Consider the following 14,991-nt stretch of genomic DNA (forward strand, 5'->3'; position numbering starts at 1 on the left):
CTGCAGGACAGCCGGTGCAGCTGGACTCCCTTTCTACAACTTTACAACAAAATTAGCGACTGTACGCTGTTTTTGTCTTATTCGATCTGTGCTGAGGTTGGAAGAGAAGACGAAGAGCGACCAGTTACATTTTCACCGCCTGCACGCTGGTTTCTACTGTTTTCATGGGTTTTAAACTGCAGGAAGTTATCCAGAACTCAGATGTTTCTGTTTTAGTCTCTATAAAATGATCATGTGACAAGATAAATCAGAGCTGGGTTCATAAACTTAAACTGTTTTAATGAAGCATTCACAGATTTTAGATCGTCCAATCAGAGAAAACAGGCTGTTTCTTACCTCTTCTCTCCGTTCAGATGTTTTTTCTCAGATCAACTATTTTTAAAAAACGTCCAAAAAACAAATCTGTGCTTCAGAAAAAGTTTCTCAAACTGAAACGTGACGACAAAAAGTCTGAAATCTGAAGTTTGTCTGCACCTGAAGCACCGTGTGGTTCTTCTACCCAACGATCCAAACACACACACACACGGCTGCTACCATGTGGAAAATGGTGACCGACTGACATGTCAGCTGTGTGTGTGTGTGTGTGTGTGTGTGTGTGTGTGTGTTGACCTGCTTCTTGCATAAGGGGGTGTCGGGGAGAGGAGGGGTGACAACAGTTGGGCAGGTTATTTTAGGACCAACCTCACACACCTCCCCCCTCATAACACACACACACACACACACACACACACTGTAGCTGGGTGTCATTCTTACCACTTAAATAACACACACACACACACACACACAGACACACACACCTTTGTACTTTCCCTCCGTCTCTGTTCAGGACTAACTTTACGTCCTGAAAACATTTCTAAACGTGACGTGAACATGAGCCGACTCTTTAACACCTTCAGTGTTTCACTGTCAACTCGTTATATCACACACTTTTATTATTAATACATTAATGTGTAATCATTACTTAATATCAGCACTAATAAAGGAAAACAAAGTATTAAACTATCATAATTTTAACTTTATATTTATTAGAAACCTCACGAACACGGACAACAAAACAACAAACGTGATTTCACTGTCGACGTCTCGATTCTGCTTTTATCTTCCACACACACACACACACACACACACACATACACACCTACACAGACACATACACACCTACACAGACACACACACACACACACCTACACACACACACACTCTTCATCAGCAGTGCAGCAGCTGCCAGGTGTGACAGTATGAGGAGGGGAGTCTGCCAGGAGCTGAAGGTTAAAGGAGATTTCCTGGAACCAAAATGTGTTTCATCACTAAAATAATAATAAATGTCCAACAAAGTGTCAAAACCTTTAAGATCAGCTGTTTTATTCATTACGCTTTTTTAAAATCTGCACCGCACAAACGTCTTTACGCTCCAAATAGAAACACGGAGCGGATTCAGAAAACAGAACAAATGTTTCTGATGACTGGAGGTAAAAAAGGTTTTTGGTCGAAGACAGAAACAAAAAGGTTCTTGTCAGTTAAACACAATTTCTTGTTGTGCAGCGTTTTTCTTGTTTGGCCTGCAGGTGTCGTCTGCTGTCGGCCATGTTGGAGGACAGATGTTTCATCAGGTCACGAGTCATCACGAGTCCTCAGTCTGCACAAGTCACTGTTAAACTGAACTTAGTGAACCAGCGACTCTCCCTGCCGCACTTCCTCCTCCTCCACATGAATCTCTCTCCATGTTCAGAGCCGTTCCCAGAATTCCTGGCGTGGCGGCGGCGGTGACATAAGTGGACAGAAATATCCCGACAGCTGGGAGACATCGGGGCTGCTACTGGACTGCTTTTAAATAAAGCTCTGCGGGTTTGAATCGAGGACACGTACATCGAGGTTACAGTGGAAAACCTGATCGTACCTGCAGAGCTGCAGGAGTTCAAAACTGCTGCTTATTAAAGGGATATTCCGGTGTAAGTTTAATCCATGGTCTAACACACCGTGAAACTGTGTTAGACTCCCTCTCCAGAGATCAAGTTAGCAGACCGCTAATTTACGGAGTTTTATCAACCTCAGAAACGACCGCACGACAACAATACACTGCAGTAAATGGATCCAAATATAAACCGCCACCAAAAAGCCACAAATAATGCTCAGAACAGCACCAAACTTCAGCAACAGTACAAATAGGGTCTCAGCACATAGTCCGGGGCATCTAACCTCCGCTAGCTTAGCTGGATTTCTACTGAAAAGCTGACTAAATTTACCACTCTTCTGCAGCAGCTTCCTGTTGACGGGAAGTCCCGACGAGTCGATTACCGAGTGCAGTAGAGTTCCGCGGCTCATGGATGAAAATGTATGATTATGACTCCATGGAAAAGCAATCAAAGTTCATATGTGTCTTACCTGCCAGTTTATAACAGTTATTATCGAGAGCGGACAGGGAAAAGAACGGAATTGAGCATTGCTAACCGCACTCGGTAATCGTCGCGTCGTGTGCTGAGACCCTATTTGTACTGTTGCTGAAGTGCGGTCGTTTCTGAGGTTGATAAAACTCCGTAAATTAGCGGTCTGCTAACTTGATCTCTTGAGAGGGAGTCTAACACAGTTTCACGGTGATTTAGACCATGGATTAAACTTACACCGGAATATCCCTTTAATGCTAGATTTTGATTTATAAGGTCGGATTTGGAGGGAATTGGTCGGTTTACAGCAACAAATCAGAAAGAACACAGCTCAAGTTTAAGAGGTTTTAAGAAAGAAGAAAAAAAAATGTTACTAATACTTTTAATGCAAAAGTGACATGCAGACACATCGATACGTGTGGAGATTTGGTGGATAAGTTCACCACCTGAAGATCACTGACATTTCACTGAGTAGATGCAAATATTTGGAAATCCAAATAATTATCTTTACATCACAAAAGAAGCACAAATCAACCTGACTGCTAGTTTGTCCCAGTGGTACAAAAACCTTCTGGAAGAGTAAAATCCCGGAGTCGCATCAGATTCTGCTCTGATCCGACCGGACAAGAGATTAATTTAATTTGTGGAATTTAAAGAGGATTCATCTTCTTTCCTGTTGATCAGTCTGACTGCAGCAGTGATCCAGAGGTGATATAACGTTACAGAGAGGGGAACAGAACCAGAACCAGAACCAGCGTCTCTGCTGAGTGCTGAGTTCAGTCAGAGTTGACCTGGATTCAAACCCTCCACCAGCAGCACTTCCCTCTGACTCTCTCCTGGACGTTACCTCGAGTAAACTGGTGGATTTCTCTGGTTTGAACGTTGCTGGAAACATCTGGGATAAAGTGAGAACACAACTCAACCAGATACAGAACAAAGGTCCGGTTGTTTTTAGACATTTAATGCAGAATCCTCGATTAAATCAACGAACCGATCATGCTGTCGCTGCCGGCAAACTTTAAATGTGATCTCCTCTGCTGCTGCTGCTCCTTCACCTCCAGTTCATCATACTTCTCATCTGACGCACCAATAAATATTTATATTAAACATCTTTGAAGCAGGAAAACCTCCAACTAGAGGTCATTTATCACTCGCTGCACTGTGAATTTACAATAATGGTGGAAATTTACCCAAAAACTAGAAAAGCTGCAAAAAAACTCTGGACCTCTTTTTTAAACACACGGCTCGTAGTTTATCATGAAAATCTCAGATGACATCATTAAGTTTGTGCGCTGAATCACTAAAGAAGTGTGTGTGTGTGTGTGTGTGTGTGTGTGTGTGTGTGTGTGTGTGTGTGTGTGTGTGTGTGTGTGTGTAAATGTACTGTGTGTTCACATCAGCAGCCTCGCCCTCGCAGACATTCTCCGTGCAGCTGTTACACACCGCCTGCAGCCTGGATGCTAAGAATGGCTGAGAGGCTGCTGGCATACCAACACACACACCCAGACACACACACACACACACACACACACACACACACACACTCACACACACACACACAAAGAGAAAAAACAGAGGTTGCATCACCATAATTGTGTCCAACAGTCGCTCTGTGGCAAGGTCAGGTTATAGAAAAATGCCCTGCAGGCAAACGCATTATAAATATGACAGAGAGCGAGAAGAAAAGAACGAGAGGATGAAAGAAAGGAAACAAAGTGAGAAAAGAGCAGCGAGGACGGGATGAAGGAGGAGAGAGATCACCGCAGGCGTGAAAACTATTTCAAACAGGCGTCTGCCGGTCTGTCCGCTCCCATCCCTCGCCGTGTCTCTGGGCCTGACGTCCGCCGACCGCCACGCCCGCCATTAAGTCGAATAAAGCTCGGGCGCTGTTTTTTCGACCTGGACGCTCGTGTGTCGAGGTGACGTCCAATCAGACGCTCGGCATGCAGCTACGAGCTCCGACAGGCTGAGCCGGGTCTGCAGGGCCTGAAGGAGCTCATTATCCAAACACAGACGTCAGCTGGATGTTGAACTTTACGATAAAATCTGAATATCTTACAGGCAAACAAACAAAATGCTGCTCAGCCGGACTGAAAACAAACATCTGTCGCCGCTGGCAACGACGCTCTGCAGCAACATCAAACTTTAACACGAGTTTAATCTAAAGAAATACGATGAAAGAACATTTTCATCAACCTCATGACAGAGTGGTCAGTACAAAGCTTGAGAAATGGTTAGCTTAGCTTAGCTTAGCTTAGCATAAAGACTGGAAACGCGGGGAAACAGCTATGACAACACCTGTAAACCTCACCGATTAACTCACCAGATCTAGTTTGATTATTCATCGTTTTAAGGGGAGTTATGTGACCCTCCAGAGTCTTGTTATCAAATCTAGGTTGCCAGATTTGATACCAATGGGCCTTGAACATGTCTGGCAACTTGGGTGACAGTTTAAACTCCCACAAATTTAGATTTTTTACATTTCTGCATTAAATAAATGAGCTACAGCGTCTTCCTGTAGCTTAGTAAGTGTTGTTACGTTTGTTTCTTTCTCTTTTGATGAAGCAGTTTTATCCTCTCCCCGTCATTAACCTTCCAGTCAGGTTTATTTCCCTCACACTGTATTAATATTCATGTAGTTATCTACTGTATCTGTGCACTAGAGTAAAAGCATTTAAATAAACCACCGTCAGAGCTGTGGGCCTGCAGATGTTCAGTGAAATGATCTCCTCGTTGTTGTAATACAGAAGATTCACCACTAGATGGAGCCGTCGACCAGGAGAAGAGTGGTGGTGCTGTGACAGGATCCACCTGCTCTGCTTTTTATTTATGCAGTAAAACAAAAAACAACATAACGATCAATAAGATCTAAATTATCAGCGTGTAAAAAATCATTTTCAGTCATTGAAGCTGAATAAATCTGCTCCATTATTGATCTGCAGAGGTTTTATCCTCCTGCATGTTTTCTGCCCTCACCAGATATTTAACAGATTAAAGATGAAACCGAATGTTTCTCTGTCTCTTCACAGGACTCTGCTCACTAACTGGTTCTGATCCGACTGTGTTGTGAGCTGACAGAGGTGTCAGACCACATGCAGTGTGAACAGCAGCACCAGGCGTCACATCTGTTCACGGTCCAGGTTCTGCCCCGCAGCTCCGACTGGACTCCACAAACTGTCATCAGGCTTTTTTGTCCTCGTCTTTCTGTCAACGAGCTGCCAAATCTCAAAAGGTTTGACGGCGAAACGATTTAATTACTGTCAAAATAACTCAGGCAGACAGTTTGTGACGGATCAGTCGGCTGAGATTTGACTAACTGCTGCGTGAACTCAGTCTCTGATTGTGTTGTTAATAATAATCCTTCTGATATTCAGTTTAAAGGTTTTTATCCTTCAGTTTCTTTCACTTTCATAGTTGCAGCGTGATCTAACATGTTCTCACCACCAGAGGGCGAAACCACTGATCCACTCCTTAAAAAGTAACTAGACACCTCGAGTAACTCAGAATGTTTAGTACTTAAACTTTATTACACCTCAGAGGGAAACATTGTACTTTCTACTCCACTACTGTTTAGTTTTCCCTCTCCTTCCTGGTGAGGATTTTTTTCTTCTTCAGCTAAATTAAAAAACCTCCCGGATTAGTTGGAAAATGCATCTTCACAAAAACAACTTTATCCACTGATTTAGGTGAAATTGGATCATTTCTTATTGAGGAAGTATTCACTCTGGACTGATAGCTTCACCTGCTGCTAACTGCTGCTGACATGCAGCCTCCCAGTGAACACATCTGGACCGGGACCGTAAACAGCCTCAGGTGGCTAACAGTGGAGGCCAGGTACAGAACCGAGCTGGTTACAGATTCTGGTAGCTACAGAAAGTACTGACTGAAGGTTGGCTTCATGAGGGCTGTTTGTTCTGTCCCGGTCCAGCCGTGTTCATGACGAGGAGCGGCCAGTTCACCGGGTCGGCAGCAGACATGTTAGTGATGATGATGTCACGTGGAGCCTGATGATATTTAAATACTTTTACTGAAGAAAAGTTTTGCATGATTTTTCTTGTAGTGGAGAATATTCTAAGTGTGGTATTAAAGGATGTGAGTCCAGAATAAAGGCAGAATTTGGTTCTGATGAGGACTCAGGGATCAGAAGCATCAGTAACACACACACACACACACACACACACACACACACACACACACACACACGGTCTGGATGACATCAGTCCTCCACAACACAAAGCTGGAGTTGTAACTCTGTCACACACTGACACACACTCGTCACTGTGAGTCCGACCTCGTCACTGCTCAGAACTGGGCTGTGATCCAACACATCCCATGACTACACACACACACACACACACACACACACACACACACACACACACACACACACTGTCCTGCACCACAGGAACAAAAGCTCACACAGATGCAGTCCTACATCTAATCCATTTCTTCTCTCTGCTCTCATTTGAAGACGTAAACAAGTCTGATCATCAGAAACGAGGAAAAGAAGCTTCGTGCAGAAGAAAATGTCTAAACGAGGCGACTCTGTGTGAAGCTGTGTGTTCGAGGCAGCGAGTGACTCAGCTGCAGACTCAGATCTCTGACAGGAAGTAGAAAACATCCTCTCTCTGCTTTCCATCAGCGTGCCGAGCATCAGCGTGACTTCTGGTCAGAGAGGCTGGAGCCGTTACAGGATACAACAACACCAACAACACCAACAACAGCACCATCGCTGCTGCTGCCGCCGCCATGTTTTATTCACACACACACACACACACACACAGTGCTGCAGAGCTAAAAACAGCAGAGAGGTGAGAGGAGAGGAGAGGAGAGGAGAGGAGAGGAGAGGAGAGGAGAGGAGAGAGGAGGTGAGAGGAGAGAGGAGGAGAGAGGAGGTGAGAGAGGAGGTGAGAGGAGGATACAGCAGCAGGAGCCTCGTGAACATGAAACATCTGAGTCACGGTAGTTAAAAATAAACTCTCATCAATAAAAGATTCTCCACGTCGACTGCGTCTAAACGGAATAAAACATCTTTATAAATGAATGAATGAATGAAAACAGTCGTCCAGCTGCTGCAGCTCAGTTAATAGTTTATGTTTGATCATCAGTTTCATAACAGAAGCACGTGAAACACAAACAACAGTCGACGAGGAAACGAGCGAAGGAAAGCTCAGAGGAAAACATTCCGCAGGCGAAGCATCATGTTTTACGTCATGAATGCGGCGGAAACGTGGAACAACAGCAGATAAAGTGAACACAAGTGAGCAGGAGGAACATTTCTTCCTCCCACTCGGATCAGAAGAAGCTCCCCGATTTCATTTTCTTGTCAGAGCTGCATCTCGAATCAACAACTCACCATGTCGGGTCTTATGTTTAGATGAGAGTCTACTCGAGCTGAGCAGGTTTAAATGGGATGTTTGACCAGTGGGAAAGTGGAATAAGTGCTGCTCCACATGTAGACGGGTATTTTTGTGAAGAGATCATTTAAAAAAGAATATATTCTATATTTAACACCATTCTGGAAATAATCCTCATCCACGCAACACACCTGAAAACACAGATCAGAGGACATTCTCGTACACTTGTCATACGCAGATTGCAAACACTAGTTATCTAAAATATTATGAGCAAGACTTTTCTGGGATAATCTGTCAGAAAAAACACTGTCGGAATCCATTTTTGTGTCTGTTCCATCGCTGTATTATAAAATAAGATAGAAATGTGTTAATCCTGGAGGAAACAGTTAAAGTAGCCAGAGATTCCCGAAACAAACACTGATAAACGCTCGTGTCCAGATTAAACGTTTCTGAGTATCTTTTTAAAATGCTCCATTTTCTTTGACCTGAAACAAAGTAAGTTTCAGAGGAGATCTAAACATTTCCAGAGATTTCAGATTTCAGGATGATATTGGGGTGAAATTAAATTATATTGATAAAATGATGTAGCCATTAAAACATGGCTTCTTGTTTTAAAACTTCACTTAATTTTAAAGAGTATGAAGCGTTGGAAGAAGCAAAATGTTTTCCTAAAATCTGAATATAAAAAAGCAGAAATGTAAGTAGAAAATGACTTCATACAGACATGTTACTAGTTAATAACATGTCAATAACAATAGTTTAATGTTTGTTTTGGGGTGAATTTCTCCTTTAAGAAACAATGCTGGAATAAAGTGTGTGAATCAAACGGCTCCAGACGAGACTTCAGCTCCTCTTATATAAAACCCACCGGAGACGAAGAGGATGAAGAATCAATCGCTCCGACTTGAGTTACATAAAGAACTGAGCGGTCAATAGCGTGACCTGTGGAAGCCGGTCGTTACGTAACACAGAGCCCGTGGAGAGGGGAGGAAGGCATTATGGGTAATTTGCTGCCTGAGGGTCAGAGAGTGAATCTTCATGAACACAACACAAAAACGCTGAGAGGCATAAATACGTGTTTGTATGTATGATACGGACTGAGAGGTCATGAAGGTCACCGTCCTGAAGAAACCACATGATGTCATCTGCATAATGAACCAATCAGAGACGTCCGTGTTTACCTTGAGCTGCACCAGGTGGACGTCCACGTGTCTGTTGATGCTGTCTTGTCCCACAGAGTGCGTCAGCTGCGTGACGCGGTCGCTGGTCGCTCTCAGCCACTTCTCGATCTCCGGCAGGTGGAGGACGACCTTCCAGTCCGCTCCGGTGTGGAGCGGCGGAGGTTTCTTTGACCTGAAACAATGATGCTGCACATGAGACTGACCGCTGCACCGCTCACTACTTCTATAATGGAAGTCAACACAAACAAATATGGAGGAGGACAAACATGGCGTGAATTCAAAAAGGTAGGCTGTTACCTCCTGGAGGGATCTTGAGCCAGGTAAGGTCCTCCCCCAGGGAGGCTGCTCCGGCTGGGGCCCGGGTCGGGTGAGAGGTCCCCATCCTGACGCTGATGCTCCGCCTCCAGGCTGAGAGGGGCGTCGGTGACAGCAGCGGTGGAGGCGTCGGGGTCACGGATCGGGGTGACAGGTGTGACGGAGGTGACCATCGGGGACGGCGGCTCAGGGCCCACGGGCGAGAGAGCGACGATGCTCATGGTGTGAGACAGAAGGAGAGACAGACAGGAATCCTAATGTGGGTGGACGAGCCTCATTGGAGTAAACTGGAGAGAGAGAGAATATGAAGAGGGAGAAACATGTGGTGATCAATCAAAATATGAGTCTGTTAGGACAGAAGACACGAGTGAAGGAGGGAAGACATAAAATCCTCAGAAAGAAAGACAGAGGGAAGGAATTAAACAAATCTGATTGGCTGTTCAAGGCCAACAAAAAAACAATCAACATTTTATCTGACAAATACAACAACCAGCTGATGAGATTAAGAGGACGTTTAAGGACGGAGTGCAGGCCCAGAAATATTTACAATAAAAGATATTACTGTCACTGTCAGACCAGTTTAGACCCCTGACATGATGATGACATAACACCATAATAATGCAGTTACACCCTTCAAAGAGCAATTAACTCTCAGTTCTTAAGAATATCTACAAATCAAAACATAAATATTAAAATAAAATAAATAAATAAGACAAATAAAAATAAAACACGTGACCAAAACATTAAATAAAATGGACTCTTGTGCTTCCTGAATAAAAGTACCTTGTAAACGGGTAAGTTAGAGGTCAACAGGACCGACGTCATAGACGCGTATCAATAAGTCAATAAAGTAATTATCGTGTGTAACTTTCATCCATTCAGTCTGACTGGAGCTTCAACGAGAGTCGCTTCTCTTATCAGGAGAAATTTGGGATTCAGTGTCTTGCTCAAGGACGTGCAGACAGGAAGATGTAGAAACCATCAACCCTGCAATTTATGTTATATGTTATTCATAAACTACAGTTTGAATTAAGGCTGCAACTGCAACGATTCATCTTTAAATCCTTTTGTCAAATCCTCACAGTAGCAAGCTCATGTTTGATATTTCTGCTTGAAAAATAACCTAATTTTCTTTTGAACGACTAAAATTAACCAAGTTTTGAAGTTATGAGACAGTTTTCTATTTGTCACCTGTAGAAAGGGTTAGTTAAAGGAGAACTTCGGTCGATTTAAACATGCAGCTTCATTGCTCAAGCTACCCTTGACTTGCCAGTACCGAAGACGCGAACAAATTTGATCCAGCCATTACAGAGCTCCGTGAACGGAGACGTAGCATTGAACGCTAACAGCATGGGGTCAGAACTTTAGACTGTGTTTTAAGCGTCTTAACATGCTCCACATCTCACACCAAAAGTTATGCAACATCAGCAGACACCTTAGCACACAGCACTGTAGCGTGTATGACTCAAAATGAATAAAAAAGTAGTTAAAACAGTGTGTTTGTGCAAGCAGCTACTTACCTGTTTGTTGACATCCGTGTGTTCCGGTAGCTAGACCAAACTAGCATATCCATCGAGTGTGCACTTAACAGGCTTAACAGGCTATTGTAAGGCTCATGGCTCATGACAGGCTGTAACATGGACATGTACATTATGAACATAAACACGAAAATGCTGGATTACGTTTCCGTCTCCGCCAGTGAGGGAGTAAATGCACGCTCGACGGATCAGCTAGTTTAGCCTAGCTACCGGAAGACGCCGATGTCAACAAACAGGTAAGTAGCTCCTTGCACAAACACACTGTTTTAACTACTTTTTTATTCATTTTGAGTCATACACGCTACAGTGCTGTGTGCTAAGGTGTCTGCTGATGTTGCATAACTTTTGGTGTGAGATGTGGAGCATGTTAAGACGCTTAAAACACAGTCTAAAGTTCTGACCCCATGCTGTTAGCGTTCAATGCTACGTCTCCGTTCACGGAGCTCTGTAATGGCTGGACCAAATTTGTTCGCGTCTTCGGTACTGGCAAGTCAAGGGTAGCTTGAGCAATGAAGCTGCATGTTTAAATCGACCGAAGTTCTCCTTTAAGTTATGTGCCTCCACTTGTACATCCATTGATACTGTCATGAACCAATTACCTTTAAATGAGTTTAAATAAAATTGATTTAAATAAGAAGTTAAAGAAAAAGGTTAACGTAACGTACTCGGGGTTCAGAAACACGTTTTATCAGTGACGGTCCTCACATGTATAGATCTACAAGCATGCATGTGTATCACACAGCGACAGTCCATTATCTGGTCTGGAGGAAAGACGAGCCGGAGATCAATACGCTGGAGGAGAGGGTACTGCTGCACACACACACACACACACACACACACACACACATACACACATGCACACACACACACACACACACACACAGACACACACACAAACTGATACTCATACCTGCATCCAAAAACACACTCAAAAGATAAGAATCAAATAGTTTGTAAAGCCGGAAATCAGTCCTAAAACACCAGATTGTTTTTCTAATATAGTCAGATTTAACAGCCAATAAGGACACAGAGGTCGTATCCATGGCGATATATCAGATCACCTCATTAATCAGTCTGGGTTCGGCTTTCAAACGTTGTCACTTACGTTTAAAATCAAACTAAAACTCAAGCAGACAAGTTTAATTCCAATCCAGAGTTATCATGTATGAATATGTGACACTTGTCAACAAAAACAGAAACAGTGACAGAGCTGGATTACTGTCTGACCTTTCAGCCTGACAGCTAATGTCCTGCTGTAGAAATAAACACAGAGATATAAAACTATGCGTGACCTTTCATATGCGTCTGATAAAGTGATGGATCAGCTGTTCAGTAACACGCCCACACAGATAAGAAGAGAACGAGTCAGAGAAACAGAAAGTAAACAAAGAAGAGAGCAAATAAACGCTTACAGATCACAGCTGCAGCAATCTGCTCTTTAATTATGCAACTTGGTAAAATAATTTCATCAGAGTACTCGTGATTAACACAAACAGAAGTCTCTCTTTCATATTTTATCCTCTTTCATAGCCATGTATCATCTTCTTCCCCCTTTCATCTGCATTTCATCTGAAGCGCCTTGTTATTTATGTGGTAGCTCGACGACCTGCACAAGCTGCAGTGCTCCGGTTTGTTTTGGTATTTTCCTCACCTTGAAATATGCGACGCTCATCTCACAGGTTCACAACAAAGGCTCGTTGTTGTTATTGTGATGAGAAATGAGTCTGTGCAGAGGACTGATGTCTCAGAAGAACATCTGTTCCTGCCGCAGTGTTAATTTGCTGCTAGTTTGATGATTTCATCAACAAAGAGACAATAAAACATTTGCAGCAAATTATGCAAATGCACATAAATAATAACATAATGTGTTAAACATTAAAGACCTGAAGCCATCTGAGGAACATGTACTGATAAATATGTAGACTCTGACTGAGGAACAAACTTTGAACATCTCTAGATTCCACTAAAAGATATTTTCTGACAGACAAATGTTTTATTTGTTTCTTGTTCCTGTGCGTTAACAAAGTGGAGTGGAAATCACATCAATTTAAGAATAGCGTCTGGGACCAAACTCAATATTTTTAAGGATAACAACCAATTCACGTTAAATCAGTTACTGCCACATTTCCATACCTGAGAGCATCTTCAGAGTAACTTTAAAGACAGCTGGAGACGTCAACTCTGCAACAAGTCACAGTGAGTAACAAGACTTACTGCAGTATTTGAAATATAATATACAAATCTGACCTTGGCGACACGTCTAAATACCTGTTCAAAGCCAGTTCAGTGCAGCAGCAGCAGCTGATATTGTATTTAATCAGCTTTCTGGAGAATTGTAGTTGGACATAACTAGCCTTTTTTCTCTTCACTATCATTTTACAACTGAAATTATATTTTCCTTGTTATAGAGAGACTAATGTACCAATACGGAATTCCAGGTACCGGTATCATATCAAATGTGAACAGTACTCATATGGATGGGTCTTCTGGGTTTTTTGCCCACCTGACACAATTACATCCACTCACATCTTTTCATTGACTTATCATGTCACCTCTTAAATTCACTTCATCTAAAAGGGCAAGTTTAGTTTATGTAAATGAAAGTTACGAAAGAGCACAAGTACTAAGGTTACCCCCCAAAGACCTGGATTCATGCTTGAGGAATATAGAAGCAACTTGAAGGAAGAATGTGTGGAATAAAAACAATATCTGTGATTCGGCTGCAGAAACTTCAATCCGCTTTGTCTCCTTTGTGAATAAAAATGCCAAAGTGATGACGTACGCTGAATTTTCAACAGGAAGAGAAACCTTGCATGTGTTTAAGAAATGACGATGGACATGAAGATAAAACAATCGAAACTGACCATTAACTTGTAATAAACCCTTACAGAGGTAAATCAAAAAAGTTGCTGCAGGATGCAGAATGGTCACATGGTCGGTCACAACACGTACAAGGGTTGATTTTATTGCTCAAAAACAACGCTGACTGTGAAGGTTTCATACAGGTGAATAATCAGAAGCATCTGCTTGTAATCAAACTTGTGATTGTGTCACTATAAACAGATAAAATGTAATGATTGACCAAGAGGACAAAAAGTAGAATCACAACATGGATTTAAACTGCAAGATGAAGGTAAATTCATTGACTCTGTAAATGTTCAATGTCATATTTGAATGCGGAATCATAATCCGGCTCTATCACTGCTCATGGTTCTGCTTTTATAACTCGGTAATGATCTTTTATCAGAATTACGTGAAGCAAAGAAGGAAGTAGAGTCCTTTAAAAATGTGCACAAACAAACAAGAGCACACTGTAAACATTATGTCCCACAGAGAGAGGACGGTTTCAGAGGGGAACACTGGAATACAGAAACTCCTGAATGCATTTAAGACTTTCAGAAAACTCTCAAGGAGGGAGCTTCAATGACCACTTTGACTGATTTGATTGATCTGCTGTATCTGTACAGAGATGGATTGCTACATGGGTTTTCGCTCAGATGAGGATCTATTATGTTCCTTGTGCCGCGAGATCTTTAAGGAGCCTGTCCTGCTGACATGCGGCCACAGTTTTTGTAACGCCTGTCTTCAGAAATGGTGGAGACAGAAAACTACTTTTGAGTGTCCGTTTTGTAAGAAATGGTCTTCACACAGGAATCCACCACAAAACCTGGCACTAAGGAAATTGTGTGAAGCTCATTTACTGGAGAGAACCGAGAGACTTTCAACAGGTCCTGTAGATCTGTGCAGTCTGCATGCAGAGAAACTCAAACTCTTCTGTCTGGACCATCAGCAGCCAGTTTGTATCATCTGTTTGCACTCAAATTCACACATCAGCTGCATCATCAGACCCGTTGATGAAGCAGCTCGGGATCACAGACGGATACTACAGGGACTCCTGAAGCCTGCACAGCAGAAACTGGAGGTTTTTAAAGACACTAAAGGAAACTTTGATCAAACAGCAATAGAAATTGAAGTTCAGGGTCAAGACACTGAGAGGCAGATCAAGGATGTGTTCGCAATGCTCTCAAAGTTTCTCAAAGAGGAAGAGGAGGCACGACTTCGTGTAGTGAGGCAGGAAAAGATGGAGAAGATTCAGATGATGAAGGACAGGAGTGTAGCTCTGAGCAGAGAGACTGCAGCTCTTTCTGACCGAGTCAGAGCCACAGAGGAGGTGCTGAGAGCTGAAAATCTCTCATTCCTGCAGAGATACAAGTCTGCA

General features: G+C 42.8%; 1 protein-coding gene across 1 annotated transcript in view; it reads right to left on the bottom strand.

Moving 5' to 3' along the window:
• akap6 (A kinase (PRKA) anchor protein 6) overlaps positions 1–14,991 on the bottom strand; it is a 154,280-nt gene that overhangs the window by 93,138 nt on the left and 46,151 nt on the right. Inside the window, exons 2-3 of the mRNA XM_030391783.1 lie at positions 9,217–9,521; positions 8,920–9,091 (exon numbers count right to left, since the gene is read on the bottom strand). Coding sequence (XP_030247643.1) covers positions 8,920–9,091; positions 9,217–9,455 — 411 coding nt within the window. The 5' untranslated portion in view covers positions 9,456–9,521. The remainder of the gene's footprint in view (positions 1–8,919; positions 9,092–9,216; positions 9,522–14,991) is intronic.

The sequence above is a fragment of the Sparus aurata genome, chromosome 16 (genome assembly GCF_900880675.1).
Source record: "Sparus aurata chromosome 16, fSpaAur1.1, whole genome shotgun sequence".
Lineage (NCBI taxonomy): Eukaryota > Metazoa > Chordata > Actinopteri > Spariformes > Sparidae > Sparus > Sparus aurata.